Source organism: Panthera pardus, unplaced genomic scaffold (genome assembly GCF_024362965.1).
Source record: "Panthera pardus isolate Hobbes unplaced genomic scaffold, ASM2436296v1 HiC_scaffold_10, whole genome shotgun sequence".
Lineage (NCBI taxonomy): Eukaryota > Metazoa > Chordata > Mammalia > Carnivora > Felidae > Panthera > Panthera pardus.
The window spans coordinates 79,119,441-79,142,391 of NW_026526655.1; the positions used below are offsets into that span (position 1 = coordinate 79,119,441).

The 22,951-nt window shown below is 38.1% G+C and overlaps 1 protein-coding gene across 1 annotated transcript in view; it reads left to right on the top strand.

The window, feature by feature from the left end:
* NEB (nebulin) overlaps nucleotides 1–22,951 on the top strand; it is a 224,786-nt gene that overhangs the window by 57,143 nt on the left and 144,692 nt on the right. The window contains 20 exon segments of the mRNA XM_019456312.2: nucleotides 85–291; nucleotides 760–864; nucleotides 1,019–1,126; nucleotides 1,772–2,083; nucleotides 3,219–3,335; nucleotides 3,337–3,426; nucleotides 5,045–5,149; nucleotides 6,141–6,248; nucleotides 7,745–8,056; nucleotides 8,197–8,403; nucleotides 9,088–9,192; nucleotides 10,182–10,289; nucleotides 15,142–15,453; nucleotides 15,641–15,844; nucleotides 19,087–19,191; nucleotides 20,616–20,723; nucleotides 21,075–21,386; nucleotides 21,827–22,030; nucleotides 22,577–22,681; nucleotides 22,768–22,875. Coding sequence (XP_019311857.2) covers nucleotides 85–291; nucleotides 760–864; nucleotides 1,019–1,126; nucleotides 1,772–2,083; nucleotides 3,219–3,335; nucleotides 3,337–3,426; nucleotides 5,045–5,149; nucleotides 6,141–6,248; nucleotides 7,745–8,056; nucleotides 8,197–8,403; nucleotides 9,088–9,192; nucleotides 10,182–10,289; nucleotides 15,142–15,453; nucleotides 15,641–15,844; nucleotides 19,087–19,191; nucleotides 20,616–20,723; nucleotides 21,075–21,386; nucleotides 21,827–22,030; nucleotides 22,577–22,681; nucleotides 22,768–22,875 — 3,342 coding nt within the window.

Here is a 22,951-nt window from a genome sequence, read left to right on the forward strand (position 1 = left end):
TCCTTTTTGATAATGAGTAAATTATCTAGCCAAAGAAACTCACGCTCTGTTTCTGAAATGAAAATGTCCTTTTTCATTGTAAAGAATCTATATAAATCCGACTTCACCAACTGGATGAAAGGGATCGGCTGGGTCCCAATAGAGTCACTGGAGGTGGAGAAGGCGAAGAAAGCAGGAGAGATTCTTAGTGAGAAGAAGTATCGCCAGCATCCTGAGAAGCTGAAGTTCACCTATGCCATGGACACAATGGAACAAGCACTTAACAAAAGCAACAAACTGAATATGGATAAGGTAAGAACCCAACTGCTGGCCTCATTCCGAGAACCCTCATAGAACTCAAGTCATGAGCCTGGCAGTGCCACTATAATCTTCATCAGCATTTTTAATCTTTGTGATGGTCTTGGTGGTGGTGGGAGGGGGAATTCTGTAACTTTCATCATGTCTAGAGAGCTCTCACATACACTGATCCTCAGACCATCTGTGTGCACTACTCAGAGGGTGTGACAGAACTGCAAAACTCCATGTGGTGTGAGGTTGGGGCAACATGGCATGTGCTGTTTCAGTGGAAGGAGACTCCCTTCTTTGATAGGTTTTTCCCTCGTGTGTTCAGTCTCATCACCCCATCTTCTTGCCATTTTACCCATTTCCCAATATCAGATTTAATTTCTTCTATCATGGAGATGTGAGTCTGTTTCTCCTGATACCACTTTCACAAACTTGTCCTGCCTTACAGTCATGTGCCTGTCCTTCTTGTTGCAGAGGCTCTACACTGAAAAGTGGAACAAAGACAAGACCACCATTCACGTCATGCCAGACACTCCTGACATTTTGCTTTCCAGAATAAACCAAATCACCATGAGTGATGTAAGTAGATTGACAGCAACAAAGTGGGAGAGAAGGTTGGAGGGAACTAATATTTATGGGATGCCTCTCTTTTACATACCAACTGCTTCAAACTCAGGATTCCCATTCGAACCCAAATAACAAGCTGCAGGTGTTATTCTATTTTGTCATTTAGAAACTGTACAAAGCTGGCTGGGAAGAGGAGAAGAAGAAAGGATATGACCTGAGGCCTGATGCCATTCCAATAAGGGCTGCAAAAGCCTGTAGAGACATTGCCAGTGATGTAAGTACTTCCACTGGGCTTTCTTTAGGCTCAGCAAATGAGACACAAATGAGCCAAGTTCCTGTGCATATTCAAGAGCTGCAGTCAACTCTACCTAGTGTTGGTGGGATTATCATCCATGGAACACACAAGACACTTTCCTTCACCCAGTCCAAGGACCCTCTAATCATTTGTTCATTATTTGATGTAAAAAGTAACTGGGTCATGTTAAGACAAGTTGCTTTTAGAGTATTCAGATCATTTATAGGCAATCCTGGGTGAATGTAGGGATGCAATCTACACGTTTTACCCAAGAGACCCATGATCTGGCTCTTTCCTGAATTAAAGATGCACCAGGAGAAATTGTGCCTGTAGCCTTTTCTGATTAGACACCTGAGTGAGGAAAGCTGCTTTCTAAAGCACCCTAAAACAACTCATTTATGCATCTCTTTGATTAATTCTGAGATCATTTTCTTTCAATGGAGTCAAGTCTGGCAAGAAATTGGAAGTAAAAAGATTTTGTTCACAGCCCCCATGAGCTTCTCTCTAATTGTACAGTAGCTCTAAAACTGTACACCTATGACAAATCTCATGGCGTCTAATGAATTACATTTTGTTCTCGTTCCTTCACTAACTTCATCACCATGCTTTCTTTCCCATCCGCAGTACAAATACAAGCAAGCCTATGAACAAGCCAAAGGGAAACACATTGGCTTCCGGAGCCTAGAGGACGACCCCAAGTTGGTGCACTTCATGCAGGTGGCCAAGATGCAGTCAGATCGGGAATATAAGAAGGCATATGAGCAATCCAAGACCTCTTTCCACACCCCGGTGGACATGTTCAGTGTGGTGGCAGCCAAGAAGTCTCAGGAAGCAGCCACCAACACCAACTACAGAAATGTGATCCATACCTACAACATGCTTCCCGATGCCATGGGCTTTGAACTGGCCAAAAATATGATGCAGATTCAAAGTGATGTATGTGACAGCCATATCATTTGTAGAACATTTACTCTGGATAATAAGTGGATCATTAATGACCCTAAATCATTATGAAAATCCTGAAAGAAATTCATGTGTAGTTTCCCACCAAATTGTTTATATATATTTTTTAACTTAGATTGAATTTATTTATTTTAACAAAAGGGGATAAATTCTAGAAACTAAAGTCTTATTTTCCACCATTCTTGCTGTGAGGATTGTTGAATGCTGGATCCAGCAATCGCAAATGAAATTTTGTTGCAGAGAGCATGCTGAAGGAAACCTGTCTAGCAAAGAGAGTCAGAAGCATATGGCTTCTGATACAGAAGTAAGGGGAAAGGCAGAAAGTCAGATAACTTGGTAGCTCCTGCCCCTCACTCCTAACCAGCTTTCATTCCACTCCTTCCAACTTTGCAACTTGCTGATGAAACATTGAGGAGGTGAGGGCTGAGGCAGCTACTGGAATGAATGTGAGGAAGGAACAGAATTCAGCTAGAGAGACCATTTATTTGGTGGCTGTGAGAAGGGAATTTAAATTACAAACCAAAGGCAGGCCACACCAAGCATGTGTTTCTCTTTGGGAATATTTGAGCTGAGCTATTATGTACCCCACCCCTGGCAATTAAGTGCTCATATAAAACCAACCATGGCAGAGTTGTAGAGGGCAATATCAGAATTGGGGGGGGGGGGGTGGACCAAAAAATTTGCATAGAGTACCAGTGAGGTTTCTGGCATACCTGAGAGAGTTGTAACAGTGGTGGGTGAGCAAAACTTACAATGAAAGAGAGAACCGGGGTCCCAGTGAGTCCTCGGTCAACCAAGGGAACTTGGGAATTTTTGTAAGAAAGGCCAGCATCATTCCTTTTCTTGAGAGAATAGTCATGTAGTAGTTTAGTTGGTATTTCTTAGCATTTTTTTCTTTAATGAAGGCATTGCAGAAAATAAATCACAAAGATATTACTGCTTGTTTTTAATTGTTCGTGCAAGAAAATGTGAAAAGATACTGTTTGGGGACAAAAAGAGTTGAAGTTTGTTATGCTGTTGGTTGAACACTTAGGGAATATTAAACACCCACTCATAGTCCTTGGAAGTTTGGGTTTCTCCTCATCCATGAACCTTTCCTCTTTTGCAGAATCAGTACAAAGCTGACTATGTTGACTTCATGAAGGGCATTGGATGGCTCCCTCTGGGCTCCCTAGAAGCTGAGAAAAACAAGAAAGCCATGGAGATTATCAGTGAAAAGAAGTACCCGCCAGCACCCAGACACTTTGAAGTATTCCACTTTGATGGACTCAATGAACATGGTTCTGGCCCAGAATAATGCAAAAATTATGAATGAAGTAAGTCATTCGTAATGTGATAGTTCCTAAGCACCGGGAAAAAGCCAGGCATTCTTACATTTGACCTATGGGTTTTGCTAATAGTTTTAGGGCATCACAATGAATGTTTATTCAACTTTGCAAAAGGAACTTGTGGTTGGGGCGCCTGGGAGGCTCAGTTGGCTAAACATTCAACTTCAGCTCAGGTCATGATCTGAGGTTCATGAGTTTGAGCCCCGAGTTGGGGTCTGTGCTGACAGCTCAGACAGAGCCTGGAGACTGTTTCAGATTCTGTGTCTCCCTCTCTCTCTGCTCCTTCCCTGCTCATGCTCTGTCTCTCTCAAAAATAAATAAACATAAAAAATTTTTTAAAAGGGGGGACTTGTGGTTAAAAAAAATGATAGAAGTCAGTCCTAATTCGTGGCCTCCCAAATGTTTAGTGAACCATTTTTCCCAACAGACATAACAAAATAAATATGAATTGTTTCTTTTCATGCACATTTTGTAACAAAATCTTGTTTGTCTAAGATGAAGTTGAGTAGAAGTTCATGATGCTGAATCAGCACATTGTTTGCCTGATAACAACTGGGTATTGCACCCCACCCTGTTTCCTAGCTGCGTCAGTGGAATTGAAGAAGACTCTTAGATTATGTGGCTATGGTAGCATTTGGAGCCGGGACCTTCTGTGGACAAATCATGAGAGCAATTGTTCTCCCATCAGTAGTCCCTTGGATCATTAATTATTCCACCCTTTAGAAAAGGCTTACTGTATTTTTTAAAATTTGTTAGCCATAATAAATATCAGGACCAACAAACACATCAACCTGGTACTTCTCTAAGTTACAAATAATAAAATAATTGCAACAGCATTGTTGTGGATCACGATTTGAAATGCCATTGATTAGCAAAAGAGAAAAAAAACTATTTGGACTTTAACATTAAACAGTCACATAAAATTATGGTTCTACTTGTACTAGAGAGAGCTGTATTATACTAAGTCTCTGAGTAAATCCCTTGGAGTCTTCTGAGAAAGAAAACTGATTGGTCAAGATGACCGTTGCCTTTGATAGGGACTTGCCTAAAAGACAAGGCACAAATCTCAGTGCCTCTTTTAAGATTTAGTATTTAAACTCTGACAAGCTCACATAAACCTTTCATTTCTTTTTCAGCATTAATGATTTATTAACCATTTCAGAATAATGATGCTAAAGTAAGAATCTTCATCCTCTTACTGCAAAGTTGTGGAAATTATAGCCCAGACCTGCTGTGTGTCTTTAGGCAAGGTACATTGCTTCTCTGGGCCATAATTTCCTCAAATCTGCAACAAAAGGATTCAACTGATGACCGCCAAGATACCTCTCAGTGTAGCATTTGCTATTTCTATGATTCTCATCTTGGTATCATTTTACTTTCCATCTTACATAATCTCTATTGTCTTGTTTGAATGAGTATCTTTTCCATAAAAAAAATAAAATCGAGTTAATAAAAATACTTAAAATATTGATGTGTGTATATACATATACATATATACATATGTGTGTGTGTGTGTATATATATATATATAAAATGAGCACATTTTAAGATTTGTAAATACTAACTTTCCTTTTTTCCTTTTTTTTTTCTTTTTTAAATTTTCCAGCATCTCTACAAACAAGCATGGGAAGCTGATAAGACCAAAGTCCATATTATGCCTGATATCCCCCAGATTATTTTGGCAAAGGCAAATGCAATTAATATGAGTGATGTAAGTGTAATCCCCCCGGTTTATTTGAACCAGTATAAACAAATAAAGTAATGTCTCAACTATGAAGAATGAATGTTTTGAAAATAAGAGGAATCCACAAATGACAATCTTTCTCTTTCTAACCTTGATTTGCTAAGAGTTGGAGCAGGCCTGTCAATGAGACTTGGGCCCAGCAGTTAGGAATCTGAAGGGCACTTGGGTTTTGTTTGGGGGGCGGGTATGCCTCCTCAAACTAAGAGACCTGGCAGGAAGAGAAGGGCTTGCCCCCTCCCTCTCCCAGAAGAGAAAAAGGAAGTGAAAATCCTAGGGCTCGGTTCCTGTGGTCTCTCTACCAAGCCTTTGAGATGGTCCTAAAGAGGGGGGTCTCAGGGAAAGTTAAATGGAAAGGGAAGATGAACATTTTGAAGAATTTGGAGCAAGCTCCATAACAAGGAATGTTCCACACTTAGTGTTAGAAAATGCGTAGGTGTTTCATTTCACTTCCTTTCTCAACCTAACCATAGTTGCTAGAAAATCTCCAATCCTACCAGTGTTTTTTCTTCTCTTTGAATTCCATAAGGATTTAGGATTGATGACTCCTTTTTGGATCGTAAAATCCACACAATTACGTGAATAAAAGTGTCACTTGCAAAACAGTGAAGTTTTCTTTTGTTCTAAGAGAATGGTTGTTTCGTAGTCTTTCCTTGACTCTTAATTGATAAAAACGTTATCAATTAGAATCTGCTGGGCTTTAGCGGTTTTAAAAAGCATATTTACAACCTAAGAGATCATTAGCTGTTTTTCTGATGGTTTCTTGAAGATAAGTTTGGGTTTGTAATAGACTTTTTCCAAACACAATTTTGTTATTTGTAAGAACATTTAGCCATTGAACCACCAAGGAAACATTCTGCTTAAAAATAAAAATGATGCCACAGCACTAGTGTTTACTCTTTTAAAATAAGCCCGGGCTTTTCTATTTAGAAGAAAATTATTCCCTTGCCTCTCTTTACAGAAACTCTACAAACTTTCTTTGGAAGAATCTAAAAAGAAAGGCTATGATCTCAGAACTGATGCAATTCCTATCAAAGCTGCCAAAGCCTCAAGAGATATTGCAAGTGATGTAAGTCTGCAGGAAAACACTCACCTTTGTTTTGTTTTTTTTGTTTTGTTTTCTAATTTACCAAAATAATAAGGGCTGAGTTTTGGAAACTCTCAATGGATAAAATATGGGGGGGAACAAAGCATGCCTACTAACAATGGCCTCCTATTCAATGAGTACCTCTTAGGTTTGCTCTTTTGTTGTCTCTGGTATTTCTGAAAAAAACAGAATGCTAACCACATTATGACCACATATCTTTGTGCTCCCCAGCTTATGAGATCTAGGTGAATTTGCTTTGAACTCCATCCCCAAGGCTATGGCCTGTAGAAATCCAAAGCCCTTCACCAAGCTTTCCTGCAGAAAGACTTGGATTGTTCTTGCTTCCTGCCTGTTAGGAACTGTCCTCCTAACAGGATGTCTCATTGTGTGGTGTACTAGGGGTGCTGATATTTTGGACTCATGACAACTGATTATTAAATAATCAGAAATTTTGCAAGCCAGTTGTTAAATTCTTGGTAGCTTGACATCAGCCATGGTGGGAGTATTTACACCACAGAAATTGACAAACACTGCAGATGAGGGCTTTTATCCCTCCAATCACTGGTGTGCCAACACACCATTGCCATAACACATCACCTGTGGGAAATTCAGTTCTTTCATTTGGTTGTTTCCACAAGAAATCTGCTCACAGTGAGCACTGAGTTATTTGGGGGTAATGGGAAGAGCACATTTCAGAGCACTCTTTCCTTAGCCACTCCTGCAATGACACTTTCTCTCTCATTTTACATACTTGCTCTTCATCTTTCCTACCTGTCCATCCTGATGCCACTACTACATTGTCCTGAAATCTCCAAATTCTTTTCCCTCTATTATGCTGGAGTAATTTGGCTCCCCGAGCTCCTGCCCCCTAACTCACACACTCAAACTCACAAGAGACAGGCAGAATAAAAACTTTCCATGTATCAGGATCCTCTCTCTGTAGAAAGAAGTTGAGTGATAAATAAAACTTCTTCCCCATTATGCCAGTCTTAAGGGGAAAGGAGTTCTACAAATACAAAGCTACTCTAAAACGATATCCCATAACTAAGCCTATTCTCAACCGTAAAAGGCTGGCTGATGATTTCTTAGGGCAGCATTAAACTGCTTAGAACATTCTGCTCTTTTCACTCATTTGCCCTACTGAAGTTCTCTTTGACACTAACAACAGAGTATGTGTGGAAGGCAGTGTGGTATATCATCACAGGCTCTGGGTTCTAATACTTAGTGACCTTAGCAAGCCACTCACCTCCCTGGGTCTCAATTTACTCACCTGTAACATTGGGGCAGTAATAATAACTTTGTAATCTACCTCACAACATATAGTTGTGAGTAGCAAGTTACACAAATAAATGTGAAAAATGTGTTTTATAAACTGTAGAACTCTACACAAGTATCACTTTTTATAAATACAGAATATTGACACTAGAATTCTTCTAGTCAAAAGAACTGCTGTAACAAATATTCTAATTTTTTCACAGTATAAATACAAATACAATTATGAAAAGGAAAGGGGGAAAATGTTTGGTTTCCGTAGTCTTGAGGATGATCCCAAGTTGGTCCATTCCATGCAAGTGGCTAAGATGCAGTCTGATCGAGAGTACAAGAAAAACTATGAGAAGACAAAGACCAGCTATCACACTCCTGCTGACATGCTCAGTGTCACAGCTGCCAAGGATGCTCAAGCCAACATCACCAACACCAACTACAAGCACTTGATTCACAAGTATGTCCTCCTTCCAGATGCCATGAGCATCGAGCTGACCAGGAATATGAATCGCATACAGAGTGATGTAAGTCTCTCTTTTTTCTGGGTGATGGTTGGATTCCTAGCCCAGGAATGGAGATCACAGTCTTCTATACTTTTGTGTCTAAACTGACAAAGGTAAAGTAATTGATAAGGTGAAGGAGAATTTGTCTCTTCTCTTTATAGAATGAATACAAGCAGGATTACAATGAGTGGTACAAAGGGCTTGGCTGGAGTCCAGCTGGTTCCCTAGAAGTGGAGAAGGCCAAGAAAGCAACTGAATATGCCAGTGATCAGAAATACCGCCAGCATCCCAGCAACTTCCAGTTTAAGAAACTGACTGACTCTATGGACATGGTTCTTGCCAAGCAGAATGCACATACCATGAACAAGGTAGGCAGCCATCCTTCTATTCAGGTCCTTCCATACAGCTCCCAGGAAGGCAGGGCTAACAGCCTCTGGTTCTTGTTTGGGGAATTTGGTTGGAGTCCACCACTTCTGGGCAGTGACAAACAGTTCCAGAGCATGTCCCTATATCATTTTCTTCTGCCGACTTCTTATTTCCCCTGTTTGGTTTTGGGTTTTTATGAGAGAGAGAGAGAGAGAGAGAGAGTGAGCGAGTGCATGAGCGCAAGTGCAGAGGGCAGAGGGAAAGAGAGAGAGAGAGTCAGTCTTAAGTAGGCTCCACATCCAGTACAGAGCCTGATGTGGGGCTCAATCTCACAACTGTGAGATCAGGACCTGAGCTGAAATCAAGAGGTGGACACTTAACTGACTGAACCACTCAGGTGCCCCATTTCCCCTGAATCTTATCATTGAGTTACAAATCATTTGTTTTTTAAAATTATTATATGTTATGTATTTTTAATCCATTCTAGAAGATAGACCTACAATATTATTTTTAAAAAATCTGAGTTTGTTTTTAGTGTCTTTTCTGAATCATAAGCGACTTTAGTTACTAAAATTAATCTAATTCAAATTGAGTGCATTCAAATGGTCTGTTAAGTTTTTTTCTTTCCTGTGGGTCCTAAAAAGCTATTCAAATTTCAAATGTCTTTTTTCCCCCTAACTTCCTAGCACTTATATACCATTGACTGGAACAAAGATAAAACCAAGATTCATGTGATGCCAGATACACCAGATATTTTACAAGCCAAGCAGAATCAAGCTATGTATAGCCAGGTAAAGTTATAGAAAAATTTGACTTAAAACTAATTAAACTTATTAAATGATGTAATGGTAAATAATTGATGTAAATGCAGAAGGAATGGAAATGAATGACTCACACTGGCTAACTAGAGATGCTGCAAAATATGGCGGTTAAAAGGAAGGGCTTTAGCTGTGACTCTTTTGCTCCATGGAGAGAGGCACTGTGCCTGTGTGATTTATCTCCGTACTCCTTGTACTTGGCACAGAATAGGAAATCAATAAATAATGGTTGAAAGGAAAAAATTGCATCAGACAGACCTGCTTTGGGTTTTGGCTTTTATGAATTATATAACATTGGGTCTAAGCCTTAGTTTCCTCATTCCTAAAATTGGGACCATAATAATGCTTATGACATTAAATTAAATTGCTGTGAAGACCAAATGAGAAATTTCCATGGAAGGCTCCCCACACAGTACCTGTGTTGAACACACACTAAGTCTGGATGACTTACAACTATTTTTATTATTATCCAGTTTTACCCCCCTTGCATCTATTCAATAAATTTCATGCATAAAGATGAATTCATTTATTGTGCCTCATAAAAGGCTTTTCAGTATCTACTACTTTTATCACTTAGATAATCAAAATTTTGTTACCTGACTTTTTTGGTTACCAATTTTTTTCACATCTGTGATTCAAATAGTGAGCCCAGACTGTACTTAACAGCAGGAGGAAAGTACCTAATATACTTGATATGCCCATATTGTGTCTGAACAGAAAAGCAACTCTAAAATTGTATATGTATCTCATAACTGAGTGTATTCTCAGAGTCAGAAAATTGAAGCAAAATCCTGTAATGCTAAGTCAGTGCTTCATAAAAACAGCTTCATTTGTTTTTATCCATATCTTCAGAGATAAGGGAGATGATAGAATCTGACGTCTACTCTCTAGGTAAACTGTTATTCAGTAACTCATTGGGGTTTTAGTATATACTGAATAATGCTAAATTATTTAATTTCCAGAAACTCTATAAACTTGGGTGGGAAGAAGCTTTGAAGAAAGGATATGATCTCCCAGTTGATGCAATTTCTGTGCAGATGGCCAAAGCTTCAAGAGACATCGTTAGCGATGTAAGTACTTGTTTGGCTTTTATGATATGTTATCTGAATCAGGTATCTTAATGCTGGTAACTATTTTTACAGATGGGCCTTACCTTTCAAAATGCAATACTATTTCTTCATCTTCTCTTATCCTCTTAGTTTACCAAAAATTCACTTTTCTTTCTTACTGATCCAGTATCAAAGAAAGGGTTTCTTCAATAGAGGTTGAGTCAGAGGACCTATAAGAGCCATTGTCACACTAACAATGAAGCAACAGAAAGACAAATAAAGAAACTGATCCCATTCACAATTGCACCAAGAAGCATAAAATACCTAGGAATAAATCTAACCAAAGATGTAAAAGATCTGTATGCTGAAAACTATAGAAAGCTTATGAAGATATTTGAAGACGATATAAAGAAATGGAAAGACATTCCCTGCTCATGGATTGAAAGAATAAATATTGTCAAAAGGTCAATACTACCCAAAGCTATCTACACATTCAAGGCAATCCCAATCAAAATTGCACCAGCATTCTTCTCGAAACTAGAACAAGCAATCCTAAAATTCATACGGAACCACAAAAGGCCCCGAATAGCCAAAGTAATTTTGAAGAAGAAGACCAAAGCAGGAGGCATCACAATCCCAGACTTTAGCCTCTACTACAAAGCTGTCATCATCAAGACAGCATGGTATTGGCACAAAAACAGACACATAGACCGATGGAATAGAATAGAAACCCCAGAACTAGACCCACAAACGTATGGCCAACTCATCTTTGACAAAGCAGGAAAGAACATCCAATGGAAAAAAGACAGTCTCTAACAAATGGTGCTGGGAGAACTGGACAGCAACATGCAGAAGGTTGAAACTAGACCACTTTCTCACACCATTCACAAAAATAACCTCAAAATGGATAAAGGACCTGAATGTGAGACAGGAAACCACTAGAGGAGAAAGCAGGAAAAGACCTCTCTGACCTCAGCCGTAGCAATCTCTTACTCGACACATCCCCAAAGGCAAGGGAATTAAAAGCAAAAATGAATTACTGGGACCTTATGAAGATAAAAAGCTTCTGCACAGCAAAGGAAACAACCAACAAAACTAAAAGGCAACCAACGGTATGGGAAAAGATATTTGCAAATGACATATCGGACAAAGGGCTAGTATCCAAAATCTATAAAGAGCTCATCAAACTCCACACCCGAAAAACAAATAACCCAGTGAAGAAATGGGCAGAAAACATGAATAGACACTTCTCTAGAGAAGACATCCGGATGGCCAACAGGCACATGAAAAGATGCTCAACGTCGCTCCTTATCAGGGAAATACAAATCAAAACCACATTCAGCTATCACCTCACGCCAGTCAGAGTGGCCAAAATGAACAAATCAGGAGACTATAGATGCTGGAGAGGATGTGGAGAAACAGGAACCCTCTTGCACTGTTGGTGGGAATGCAAATTGGTGCAGCCACTCTGGAAAACAGTGTGGAGGTTCCTCAAAAAATTAAAAATAGACCTACCCTATGACCCAGCAATAGCACTGCTAGGAATTTACCCAAGGGATACAGGAGTACTGATGCATAGGGGCACTTGTACCCCAATGTTTATAGCAGCACTCTCAATAATAGCCAAATTATGGAAAGAGCCTAAATGTCCATCAACTGATGAATGGATAAAGAAATTGTGGTTTATATACACAATGGAGTACTACAGGGCAATGAGAAAGAACGAAATATGGCCCTTTGTAGCAACATGGATGGAACTGGAGAGTGTGATGCTAAGTGAAATAAGCCATACAGAGAAAGACAGATACCATGTGTTTTCACTCTTATGTGGATCCTGAGAAACTTAACAGAAGCCCATGGGGGAGGGGAAGGAAAAAAAAAAAGAGGTTAGAGTGGGAGAGAGCCAAAGCATAAGAGACTTAAAAACTGAGAACAAACTGAGGGTTGATGGGGGGTGGGAGGGAGGGGAGGGTGGGTGATGGGTATTGAGGAGGGCATCTTTTGGGATGAGCACTGGCTGTTGTATGGAAACCAATTTGACAATAAATTTCATATACTGAAAAAAAAAAAAGAGCCATTATCCTAAGATGCTATGTTTGTAGACATTACAAAGAAACCAGAGATTTCAGTTTTCCCCTGCTTGCCTGAGAACAATTTCCTGTTTTCTATTTGTCTATTTTAGACAAATCCAAAGTGCCAGTTAATAAATCAAACTCAATAACCTGATGTTGATAAATTTTTATATGCACATATTTAAAAATTAGCTGCCAGTTATTTTTATTTAACCCATTCTTGCATGTAAATAATTCTAAAATAGCTAGGGGCATAGAAAATTCAGGAAGTTTCAGGAATTTAGGTTTAAGGTCCAGAGGGCTTAACTTTCTGTTGGGTATTTGTTCTCCAAGGCCACTTTTGGTTATGATTGAAAAGGGTAGTTAATTTGGTAAATAAACTAGGTGTAATTCCTATTGACTAATTAAATGTTTATAAATATTTGACTTAGATATTCTGTGTATAGATAAACATGTCATTATGTTAATTCTAAGAATTAGCCTCAAAAAATCCAGAGAAATTTGGAATTTCAGAGGGAAGAACTACCTCTTAAAATCTTTAAAACAAAACAAGGATTTGGGCTGGAGAAAGTATGTCTAAAGACAGCACCATGAATTCTAAGAATATAAGGGCAAATTCTGTTTACTTTTTTCAAGTTTTTATTTAAATTCTAGTTGGTTACCATATATGGTAAAACTGGTTTCAGGTGTAGAAATTAGTGATTTATCACTCACATGTAACACCCAGTGACTCTCTTTAAATCAGTTAATTTGTGGCATTCCAGAAATGTTAGAAATTAATTAGATGATTTATTATTACTTATTGGCTTGCGGGTCAATTCCTTATTTAAATGAATCGATATACTGATGAACCTACAGCAATAATGATGCTTGAATGTTCCCCCAGGAACATTTAATGTTATGTACTCCCCATTAGGTGAAGATGATTTAGAAACTGAAGAAATAGCATCAGTGATTTTCTCACTACACATTTGATAGGACCTAGTTTCTTAGGTAATCTTTTGAAATCTTCCCCTAAAATTAACTTTAAGTGAACTTTCCCCCCATTGTAGAGATTATATCTCCTCTCAGTTTCAAATGGTTTTCATATTCTATAAAATTTAAGGAAATTAGAGCTATTTTTATGAGTACTTAATTTAATAAATTAGAATCATAGATTTTGGTTAGAGGATAACATGAAGGCTATTTAATTCAGTCTCCTACTCAGTGTCCTGCCTTCTCTCCATCTCCAAAAGATGGCCGTCTGGTCTATGGATACATATGCATATAAGAATTTTTGTGTCCTTCAGGGCAGGTCATTTCCTTGTTAGAGCATCTCTAATTTTTATTATATAGTTCCCTATTTTCAACTTGAATATGTTATCAATCAACTCTAGTTCTGTGTTCTGGAACATCACAAAGGAACTTATTTCCTCTGCCACCTGATATCTCTTCATATTACAAGTTTCTTATTCTCCTTTGGTTTTAGAGTTATAAGTCCTACAATATTCTGAATATTCAATATTCTTTAAAAGTCCTTCACTCTACCTGTGATTTATTATATTTTTTTCATTACCCCTCTCAAGATTGGGCCCCAAAATGTAGTGTTGTTTTCTTGTTATAAGAGGTCAGGTCAGAGTAAATGAGCTTTTTTTCTTCTTTTTTAATTTTCTTAAAATAAAATTTTTAAAAATATTTATTTTGGGAAGAGAGAGAGACAGAGTGCAAGCAGAGGAGGGGCAGAGAGAGAGGGAGACACAGAATCTGAAGCAGGTTCCAGGCTCTGAGCTGTCAGCACAGAGCCCGACATGGGGCTTGAACTCCTAAACTGTGAGATCATGACCTGAGCTGAAGTCAGAAGCTTAACCAACTGAGCCACCCAGGAATACCCACAGTAAATGAGTTTCTGACCTGCTTTTATCTGTGCCCCTACAGAATCCATGACATTACTTTTATAAGAAATTTTATAAGATTGCCCATATCAAGCTTATAGTCAACTTAAACTTCTGAGTATTTTTAATATACATAACCATGAAGCTGGGTAGAACCCAAGAGAGTAGAACCTAACTCCATGAAATGTAATGTGTGCTGGGCATCTAGCATCAAGTAAATGCTATCATTACTGTCATATTATTGTCACTATTACTACTGTCATCCAGCATTAATGCAGGTTTTTCCCAATTGATCTAAATACTGGATTTCACTTTTCTTAAATTTATGTAATTCATTTTGACACATCTTAGCAATATGTTGAGGTCTTGTGGAGTTTTCTTTCTAATCTAATATATTTAGCTATTTTTAGCTACATGTGCATGAAGATATGGATCCTGAACAGGACAAGTTTATAGGACATAACCATATGGCAAACCACCAAAAATCCTACTGCTTAATAAATTAATCTATGCTATTAGGCTTGTTCATAAAATCCTGAACCTTCCTTGTTTTTCTGCCATTCAGCCCATACCTTTCCATCATTTCCATAAAGCTATCACAAGAGCTTTACCTTTGTTTGTCACAAATATTACCCTGAGGTCAATATACACAATGTCTAGCATATCATGGCATATATTTTTGCCCTTAGTTAGAATTAATTTTTTATCTTAACCTCTCTTGATAATGAACTATGTTGCATTTTTTTTTAGAAGCCTCTAGGTCAGTTTTCATATTTCATACTAAGTTAATATGGACATCGCTTTTCTCACTTCAGTTTTGGAAAATAAACATGCAAATAAAGCAAATTGAGTTTTTAATTAAGCTCAAATTGTTGAGCTTCACTTGACCTCTGTTTATGCTAATAAAAGAACTGTTTCCTTTGATTTCAGTTTAAATACAAACAAGGCTACCGCAAACAACTTGGCCACCATATTGGATTCCGGAGCCTGCAAGATGATCCAAAGCTTGTATTGTCCATGAATGTAGCCAAGATGCAGAGTGAAAGAGAATACAAGAAGGACTTTGAGAAGTGGAAGACCAAGTTCAGCAGCCCAGTGGACATGTTAGGAGTGGTGCTGGCCAAGAAATGCCAGGCCTTAGTCAGTGATGTGGACTACAGGAACCACCTGCATCAGTGGACGTGCCTGCCTGACCAGAACGATGTTATTCAAGCTAAAAAAGTTTATCAACTACAGAGTGAGGTCAGTTTATTTTTAATTCAATAGCTTATATGTTGCCACTTGAGTAGCTATTTAGTCAGAGACAGAGAGTAAAAAGAGGAATTATTGTTGAATATCTAAAGTGCATCTGTTTGTAATACATAGAATCACTTGAGTTGTAGGTCCAGATGAGGATGGGGTTTTGATGGAGTGCCTTGTATTTTCACAGAATCTGTATAAGTCTGACCTTGAGTGGCTGAGAGGCATAGGATGGAGTCCCCTGGGTTCTTTGGAGGCAGAAAAGAACAAACGGGCTTCAGAAATCATCAGTGAGAAGAAATACCGTCAGCCTCCAGACAGAAACAAGTTCACCAGCATTCCTGATGCCATGGACATAGTTCTGGCAAAGACAAATGCCAAAAATAGGAGTGATGTGAGTAACTCTTTAGAAATAAATAGGAAAATTTATAGTACCTGATACCTGGTAGGAGCTCAGTAACATTTGCTTAATTAACTAGTAGAATAGCATAGCATATCATACCGCGTGGCACAACATAGCATAATGTTTAATACTTGGTTGCTTCATTTGAATTATCAACTACCCTGTACTGGATCATGTAAAATGAGTTAGTACCAATTTTTGTCACCTAAAGCTTTCTTTCTTATTTACTTGCCTTTTCTCTATTTATCCATCCATCCATCCATCCATCCATTATGAAAATGAGAAAACTATTGAACATACTTTTTTTCTTTGAAATTTGAATGCATTAAAGGCCTAGATTTTGTGTTGTTGTTGGGACAGAGTGTTGAGAGGGCAGTATATTGAGTACTTTGCACGAATGAAGTAGAACTGTTAAAAAGAGTGTATTTTCTGCCAGGTGATTATAATGCATCTTGTTAAGCCAAATCAAGACAAGTAAAGAAGACATACGCATCTACATATGCATACACATATACATATATGTATATATATCATATGTGTGTGTATCCCATCTTCAAGTTATTTCCTTCCCCAGCACTGACACCAGTGTCTAGCATGTAACTCTCAATATTTATTGAATAAAATAAATGAAAGATAGTAGTGTAGAGTAATTCTATGCCAAGAAGGGGAAAGATTACTCATCATTGTTCATTGAGAAGCATAACTCTGAAAATTACAGAAAGTTGAATTATGTGCACTGAGATTCTGGAACTGATAAGAAAATTTAAATTTATATATAATAATTGGGTCTTAGAAGAATCTGAATACTTACAATATCTATATATTTTACACATATCGTATAAATGTTTATATAAAACTTGTAACTAGTTTACAGTAAGCATTTGATAAATTGTAGCTGCTCTTTTCCCAATCACCCCCTCACAGACTCACAATGTTTACACCCAAAATCTATAATAAATGCTAACCTGTTAGTTTTATTGTAAATATTCAAGTTTTCATCTCTTCTCTCTGTTTTTATGATGGCAACTTGAATCCAGCAAGCTAATAAAGCAACAAATTTATGTAAAACATCTCCCCTTTTGGAATCCAAGTTTCTTTGTCTCCATGAAGCAGAGCTGTTTAGAGAGCTCTGAACTAATAAGGTGGCTAAGAGAAAAACCCTCAGTCATGAAGTTTATCAACATTAATGTCTCACAACAGACCTCTTCAACAGTGTGCCCTGGTTGTAGGAAGGCTAAGACACTGATCCCCTCAGGCCTCAGAAGAGGGCCACTTGATCCTTGAGCCTACTCTCTGTCCTTTTGAATAGACCCATACTTCTATCTCAGTATAAACAAATATTAGCATTTTCTCTGTTTTTCAGGGATCAGGGCAGGGGTTGTGGTGAGAGTGACACATGCCATTGAGGAAATGGTCCCGTTTAGTGGTTCTCAGCCAGGTATATTTTTGTCCCACAGGGGACATTTGGCAATACCTAGAGACCTTTGCCGTTGTCACAACTTGAGGGTGGCATGCTACTGGCATCTAGTGGATAGAAGTCAGGGATGCTGCTAAACATTCCAGAAATGTACAGAACAGCACCCCTGCAACCAGGAATCCTCCAGTACACAACACCAGCAGTGCCAAGGCTGAGAATCTCTGGTCTTAATCGGAAAGGTTAGCGCATAACCAGGATAAGCGTATGTGCAAATTCACAAGCCTTGCTTTGTTTTGGTCCTGAAGATCTTAATCAGCTTCTCTGGACTATGTAGTAAGCATGTTCCGGAAGGAGAAAAGTACCAGCTCCTGTACCCCACGCTGCATGCCTCAAGGGGAAATTGGCAAGTCCAAAAAACCAGTGAGAGTTCCAAAATTGTGTATATTGAAATAATTTCAAGTATACAGGAAAGTTGCAAAAATAGTACAAATAAACATATATATATATAGTAAATACATAAATATGAATATAAATATAATTACGTATATATATGTATCTTCACCCCAGTTCTCCAATTGTTAGCATTTATCACATTTGCGTCCCCCCCCCCACTTTCCCTCCTTATTTTTCTTTCATAAATATGTAAGTTGCTTTATGATGCCTCTCTGTCTCTAACTATTTCAGTGTGCATTTCCTGAAAACGAGAACATTTCTCTCACCTAACCACAGTGCGACGATCAAAATCAGGAAATTAATGTTGAAACAATACTAGTCTATAGAACTTATTCAATTTTACCACGAATGTCCTTTACACAAAATAAGAACTATTTTCTGACCCAGGGTTCAGTCCAAGATCACACACTAAATTTGCTTGTGCTATCTGTAGTCTCCTGTCATCTGGACTGGCTCCTCACTATTCCTTTGCCTTCTAAATCCCTGACATTGGAGAAGAGCATGGGCCAGTCATTTTGTAGAATCTCCCTCATTTGGGTCTGTCTTTTGTTTCCTCATGATTACATTCATGCTTTGTACTTAGCAGGACAACACATGTGGTATCTTCCTCCATGTGTCATATCCAGTGATACAAGATACCAGTCTGTTCCATTACTGATCATTTTAATTTTGGTCATTTGGTTAAAATGGTGTTACGAGGTTTCTCCACTGTCAAATTACCATTTTATCTTCTGGAATTGATCAGTATCTTGGGGGAGATTTCTCTGACAATGTAGGCATCCTGTTTTTCATCAAAATTTTACTCCCTTGTGTTATTAAATCAATGAGATTTTTGTTTGAGTTCCCTTGTCTTCTGTTGAAGAAAGAGGATGGCTCTGGGACATGTAAGAGATTTTGGATAAATTCCATACCAAATTCTCTTGGGATCCTAATCCCCCCAGATTATTATAAGGTATAACCATAAATAATAAAACGTAGAGAATGCAACTCCCTAATTTCTAGATATACCTTGAATACATCTTCTTTTGAGAAGGGAAGGGCTATTTCCCAATTAAACATCAAAGGAGACTTTTATAATCAGATGGAGAATTTCTGCTTTATTTGACGATCTTGGCAAAGACTCTGATTACTTGGGTTGATTTCTAATGGGCAGGGTTATTTGTAAATTTGAAAAGGTAATCCACACTTTATATTTTGAAAGGCAGTTATTCCCCAGACAAATCAAAAAATACTGTACCTATTTTCTGCTTATGCTGTCAGTTAAAATGCTTAATTCAGATGAATTTAGTAATCCTGTTTAAAGTTAACGATGTCATTGACTAATCTAACAAAACTGCTGAAAATCTCTTATTTCACATTTTAGAGACTTTATAGAGAAGCTTGGGACAAGGACAAGACTCAAATCCACATCATGCCTGATACACCTGACATTATTCTGGCTAAAGCAAACTTAATCAATACAAGTGATGTAAGTTTCCAAATTCAGCATGTATTTCCAGAAAGATCATTTTAATTTCCTTTAATATTTATTTTATTTCTCAGAGAGTGAGTGAGAATGAGTGGGGGAGGGGCAGAGAGAGAGGAAGACCCAGAATACAAAGCAGGCTCTGAGCTGTCAGCACAGAGTCCAACGTGGGGCACGAACCCATGAACCGTGAGATCATGCCCTGAGCCGAAGTTGGACGCTTAACCTACTGAGCCACCCAGGCGCCCCCAGAAAGCTCATTTTAATTGCTTCTAAGGCAATGAATTTATTTGGAAGTAAATTTGAATGTCTGAATCATTTTAATTAATAAACTACAAGTGACTTAGATTTCTTATTTAGTGGCTTTTAACTTGAATATCTAATTGGTACTCCCTGTCTCAGGCAGAGTTGAGGGTGTGTGCTCTCTGTTCCTTGTAGTCCTTTATTACACATATCATCGTAATGTAATGGTTTATATTGCTCTCCCATATATGGACAGGTATTTATCAGAGTCAGAGACAATTTGTGTTGTTGGTATTGGGCCTGCAGTGTTTAGCTAGTATAGTCCCAACACACATGAAATTTCAAATGAACAAGCATTAAAAAACCATGTAGGAGAATTCTATTTTTATTTTTATCATCATCATAGCATGATCTCCAGAAATCTGTAGGTGTAAAAATTAAATATTTTAAAGACAAATTCTAAACTCTAATAGAAAGACCTTAACATTAAATAATGTTTTAGAATAATGCCACAGATCACTGAAATATAAACACATTCCAAGATCAATAGGCATTTTAAACAATCTGGTTTCTGGATAAAATGCATTAAATTTTCACTTGTTTCATTATGTAACAAATCTGGAGAGACAAATTGTTTCACTTATACTTTTTAAATTCAACATTTAAAGTTTCCTCCCCAAAATCTTAGATTTAAAAAATTATGAAGGATTTTGTTTCCTACCTACAGATGCGGATCCTGCTATGGGCAACCCTATGTTGTAAAATAGACTATATTTTACAATGTCGTAGCTACATGAAAGAGACAGCCCATCAGGCGTAATTTTTCCCCACTAAAAGCATTGCTCTTTTCTAACAAAAACTTCTAATGAAACACTCCAAGGTAATTGGAAAATGGCACCTAAATGATGTTTTATTTCCTTTCTCTATCAATTTGCTTCTGCCTCATACACTGAAGTATTTGGGAAGAGCTGAGATTTAATTTTGTTGATCTGGGTAATTGAAGAGCTTTAAAGTTTAAAATAGGATCTGTAGCAATCAATGGGCATAATTTCCAATTACATTGGCATATTCTAGAGCAGATACTATTGTCGGGGATTCTTAAAATATTTAGCATGTTGCATTCATTCTGCTATAGTTGTTTATGGAAAACAGTTTTTCTCAAAGTGATTTTCATCTCTTAACAGAAACTCTACCGAATGGGTTATGAGGAGTTGAAGAAAAAAGGTTACGATCTTCCCCTTGATGCCATACCAATCAAAGCAGCAAAAGCATCTCGAGAAATTGCCAGTGAAGTAAGACTTTATCCCCTGTTTATACTGATTTGATTGCAATTTATCACTTTAAAGCATTCTCACTTTAATTTTAAATTGAACAGAATCTTCCAAGGAGTAACAAATTAAAGCAGAGTAAAATGATCCCACAGAGGTAGGGTGGGATGAAGATAAACTCAGGTATTTGTAGCTGGAATTTGTGTGAAGCTTATTATAAATGAAACTTGTAGCGTGAGTTAGCATTTAATATTTCTCCTCAAAAAACTTAAACCTGTGGTTCTCTAGGCTTTGTGAAATATTGGGAGTTAATGTGCTTTGTAATTGCAACATAAGTTAATCTTGAAAGGTTCAAGACCTATCTTTTTCCTTTAGTACAAGTACAAGGAAGGCTTTCGCAAGCAACTTGGCCACCACATTGGAGCCCGGGACATCAAAGATGACCCTAAGATGATGTGGTCCATGCACGTGGCCAAGATCCAGAGTGACAGAGAATACAAGAAGGACTTTGAGAAGTGGAAGACCAAGTTCAGCAGCCCAGTGGACATGCTGGGCTTGGTGCTGGCCAAGAAGTGCCAGACCTTGGTCAGCGATGTGGACTATAAGAATTACCTACATCAGTGGACATGCCTGCCTGACCAGAATGATGTCACCCATGCTCGGCAGGCCTATGACCTCCAGAGTGATGTGAGTCCAAGATTTTCCTTTGACCAACTAAAAACCGTGGCCGCTTTCCTAAGAATCAAATTTTCCCTAAAGTAAGGGGAGTTGAATTTACACAACTGAGTTCTATATCCCTAGATTAATGCCCACACCCTATCCAATCCCCAAACATCTGGAGGCACCATTACCCCACAGAGAAAGAGCTGGCAGAGCCCCCATTGCTTTGGTTAAAGACTCTGATATGTTGATCTAGAAGCTTTGGATCATTCTTTTTGTGCTGCCATTTTAGATGTTTTCCAAAATATGCTTCTAATCTGAATTTTCCATCAATTCATAAGACATACCAAAATTTATAAATGTCCCAAGCATTCAAGCATGAAAATGTATAGTAAAATATAATACATAATTTTATTTCTTTAGGGGCATATAATTATGCTTTACTGGTTTGTCACTTATAATTTCAGAATTTGTACAAGGCTGACCTTCAGTGGCTAAGAGGCATTGGCTGGTTACCCAGTGGTTCTCTTGAGGATGAGAAGAACAAGAGAGCTTCCCAGATTTTGAGTGATCATGTTTACCGCCAGCATCCAGATAAATTCAAGTTTTCTAGCCTTATGGACTCCATCCCAATGGTTTTGGCAAAAAACAATGCTATTACCATGAACCATGTAAGTCTTTTCTTCACTTGAAGGGGGTATTAGTGTGTGTGTGTGTGTGTGTGTGTGTGTGTGTGTGTGTGTGTGTGTGTGTGTAAACATGGTAATCTGTTTCTATAAAAGGAAAACCATATTTAATTCTTTTGCTTCCATATTAAAGTGGTATTTAAGTGCTGTATGCTTCTTACTGATATGAGACATCTAGGCCTAAAGGTGTCACAAATACAGGGGTGCCCAGGTGGCTAGTTGGTTAAACATCTGATTCTTAATTTCAGTTCAGGTCAATATCATGATCTCACCATGTGTTGGTTCGAGCCCTGTGTCAAGCTCTCTGATGACAGTGCAGAGCCTGCTTGGAATTCTCCCTTTCCTTCTCTCTCTGCCCCTTCCCCACTCACTCTCTCTCTCTCTCTCTCAATAATTAAACATTAAAAAAATTTTTTTCTAAAATACCAACTCACAGAGTAGACTGTCCTTACTCTCATTAAGAACGAGATTTTTTTAATGTATCTATTCATTACTAGCCTGTACTAGTCACATCTTTTTTGTTTGTTTTAGCGCCTCTATACAGAAGCTTGGGATAAAGATAAAACCACTGTCCACATTATGCCAGATACCCCTGAAGTTTTACTAGCTAAACAAAACAAAATAAATTACAGTGAGGTAAGTAATATATTCATGGTACGTGATGTATTTTGCTTATACTGCACTTTATGAATCAAACCTATGATGATCTATGTCTTTCTCAGAAACTATATAAACTTGGCCTAGAAGAAGCCAAGAGGAGAGGCTATGATATGCGACTGGATGCCATTCCCATCAGGGCAGCCAAGGCCTCCAGAGACATTGCAAGTGAAGTAAGTGCACCTGAAAAGTTCTTTGCCTTGGCTTTGGCTCAAAGATTGCTTTCTCTCTCCTGGTTATATAGTAGGG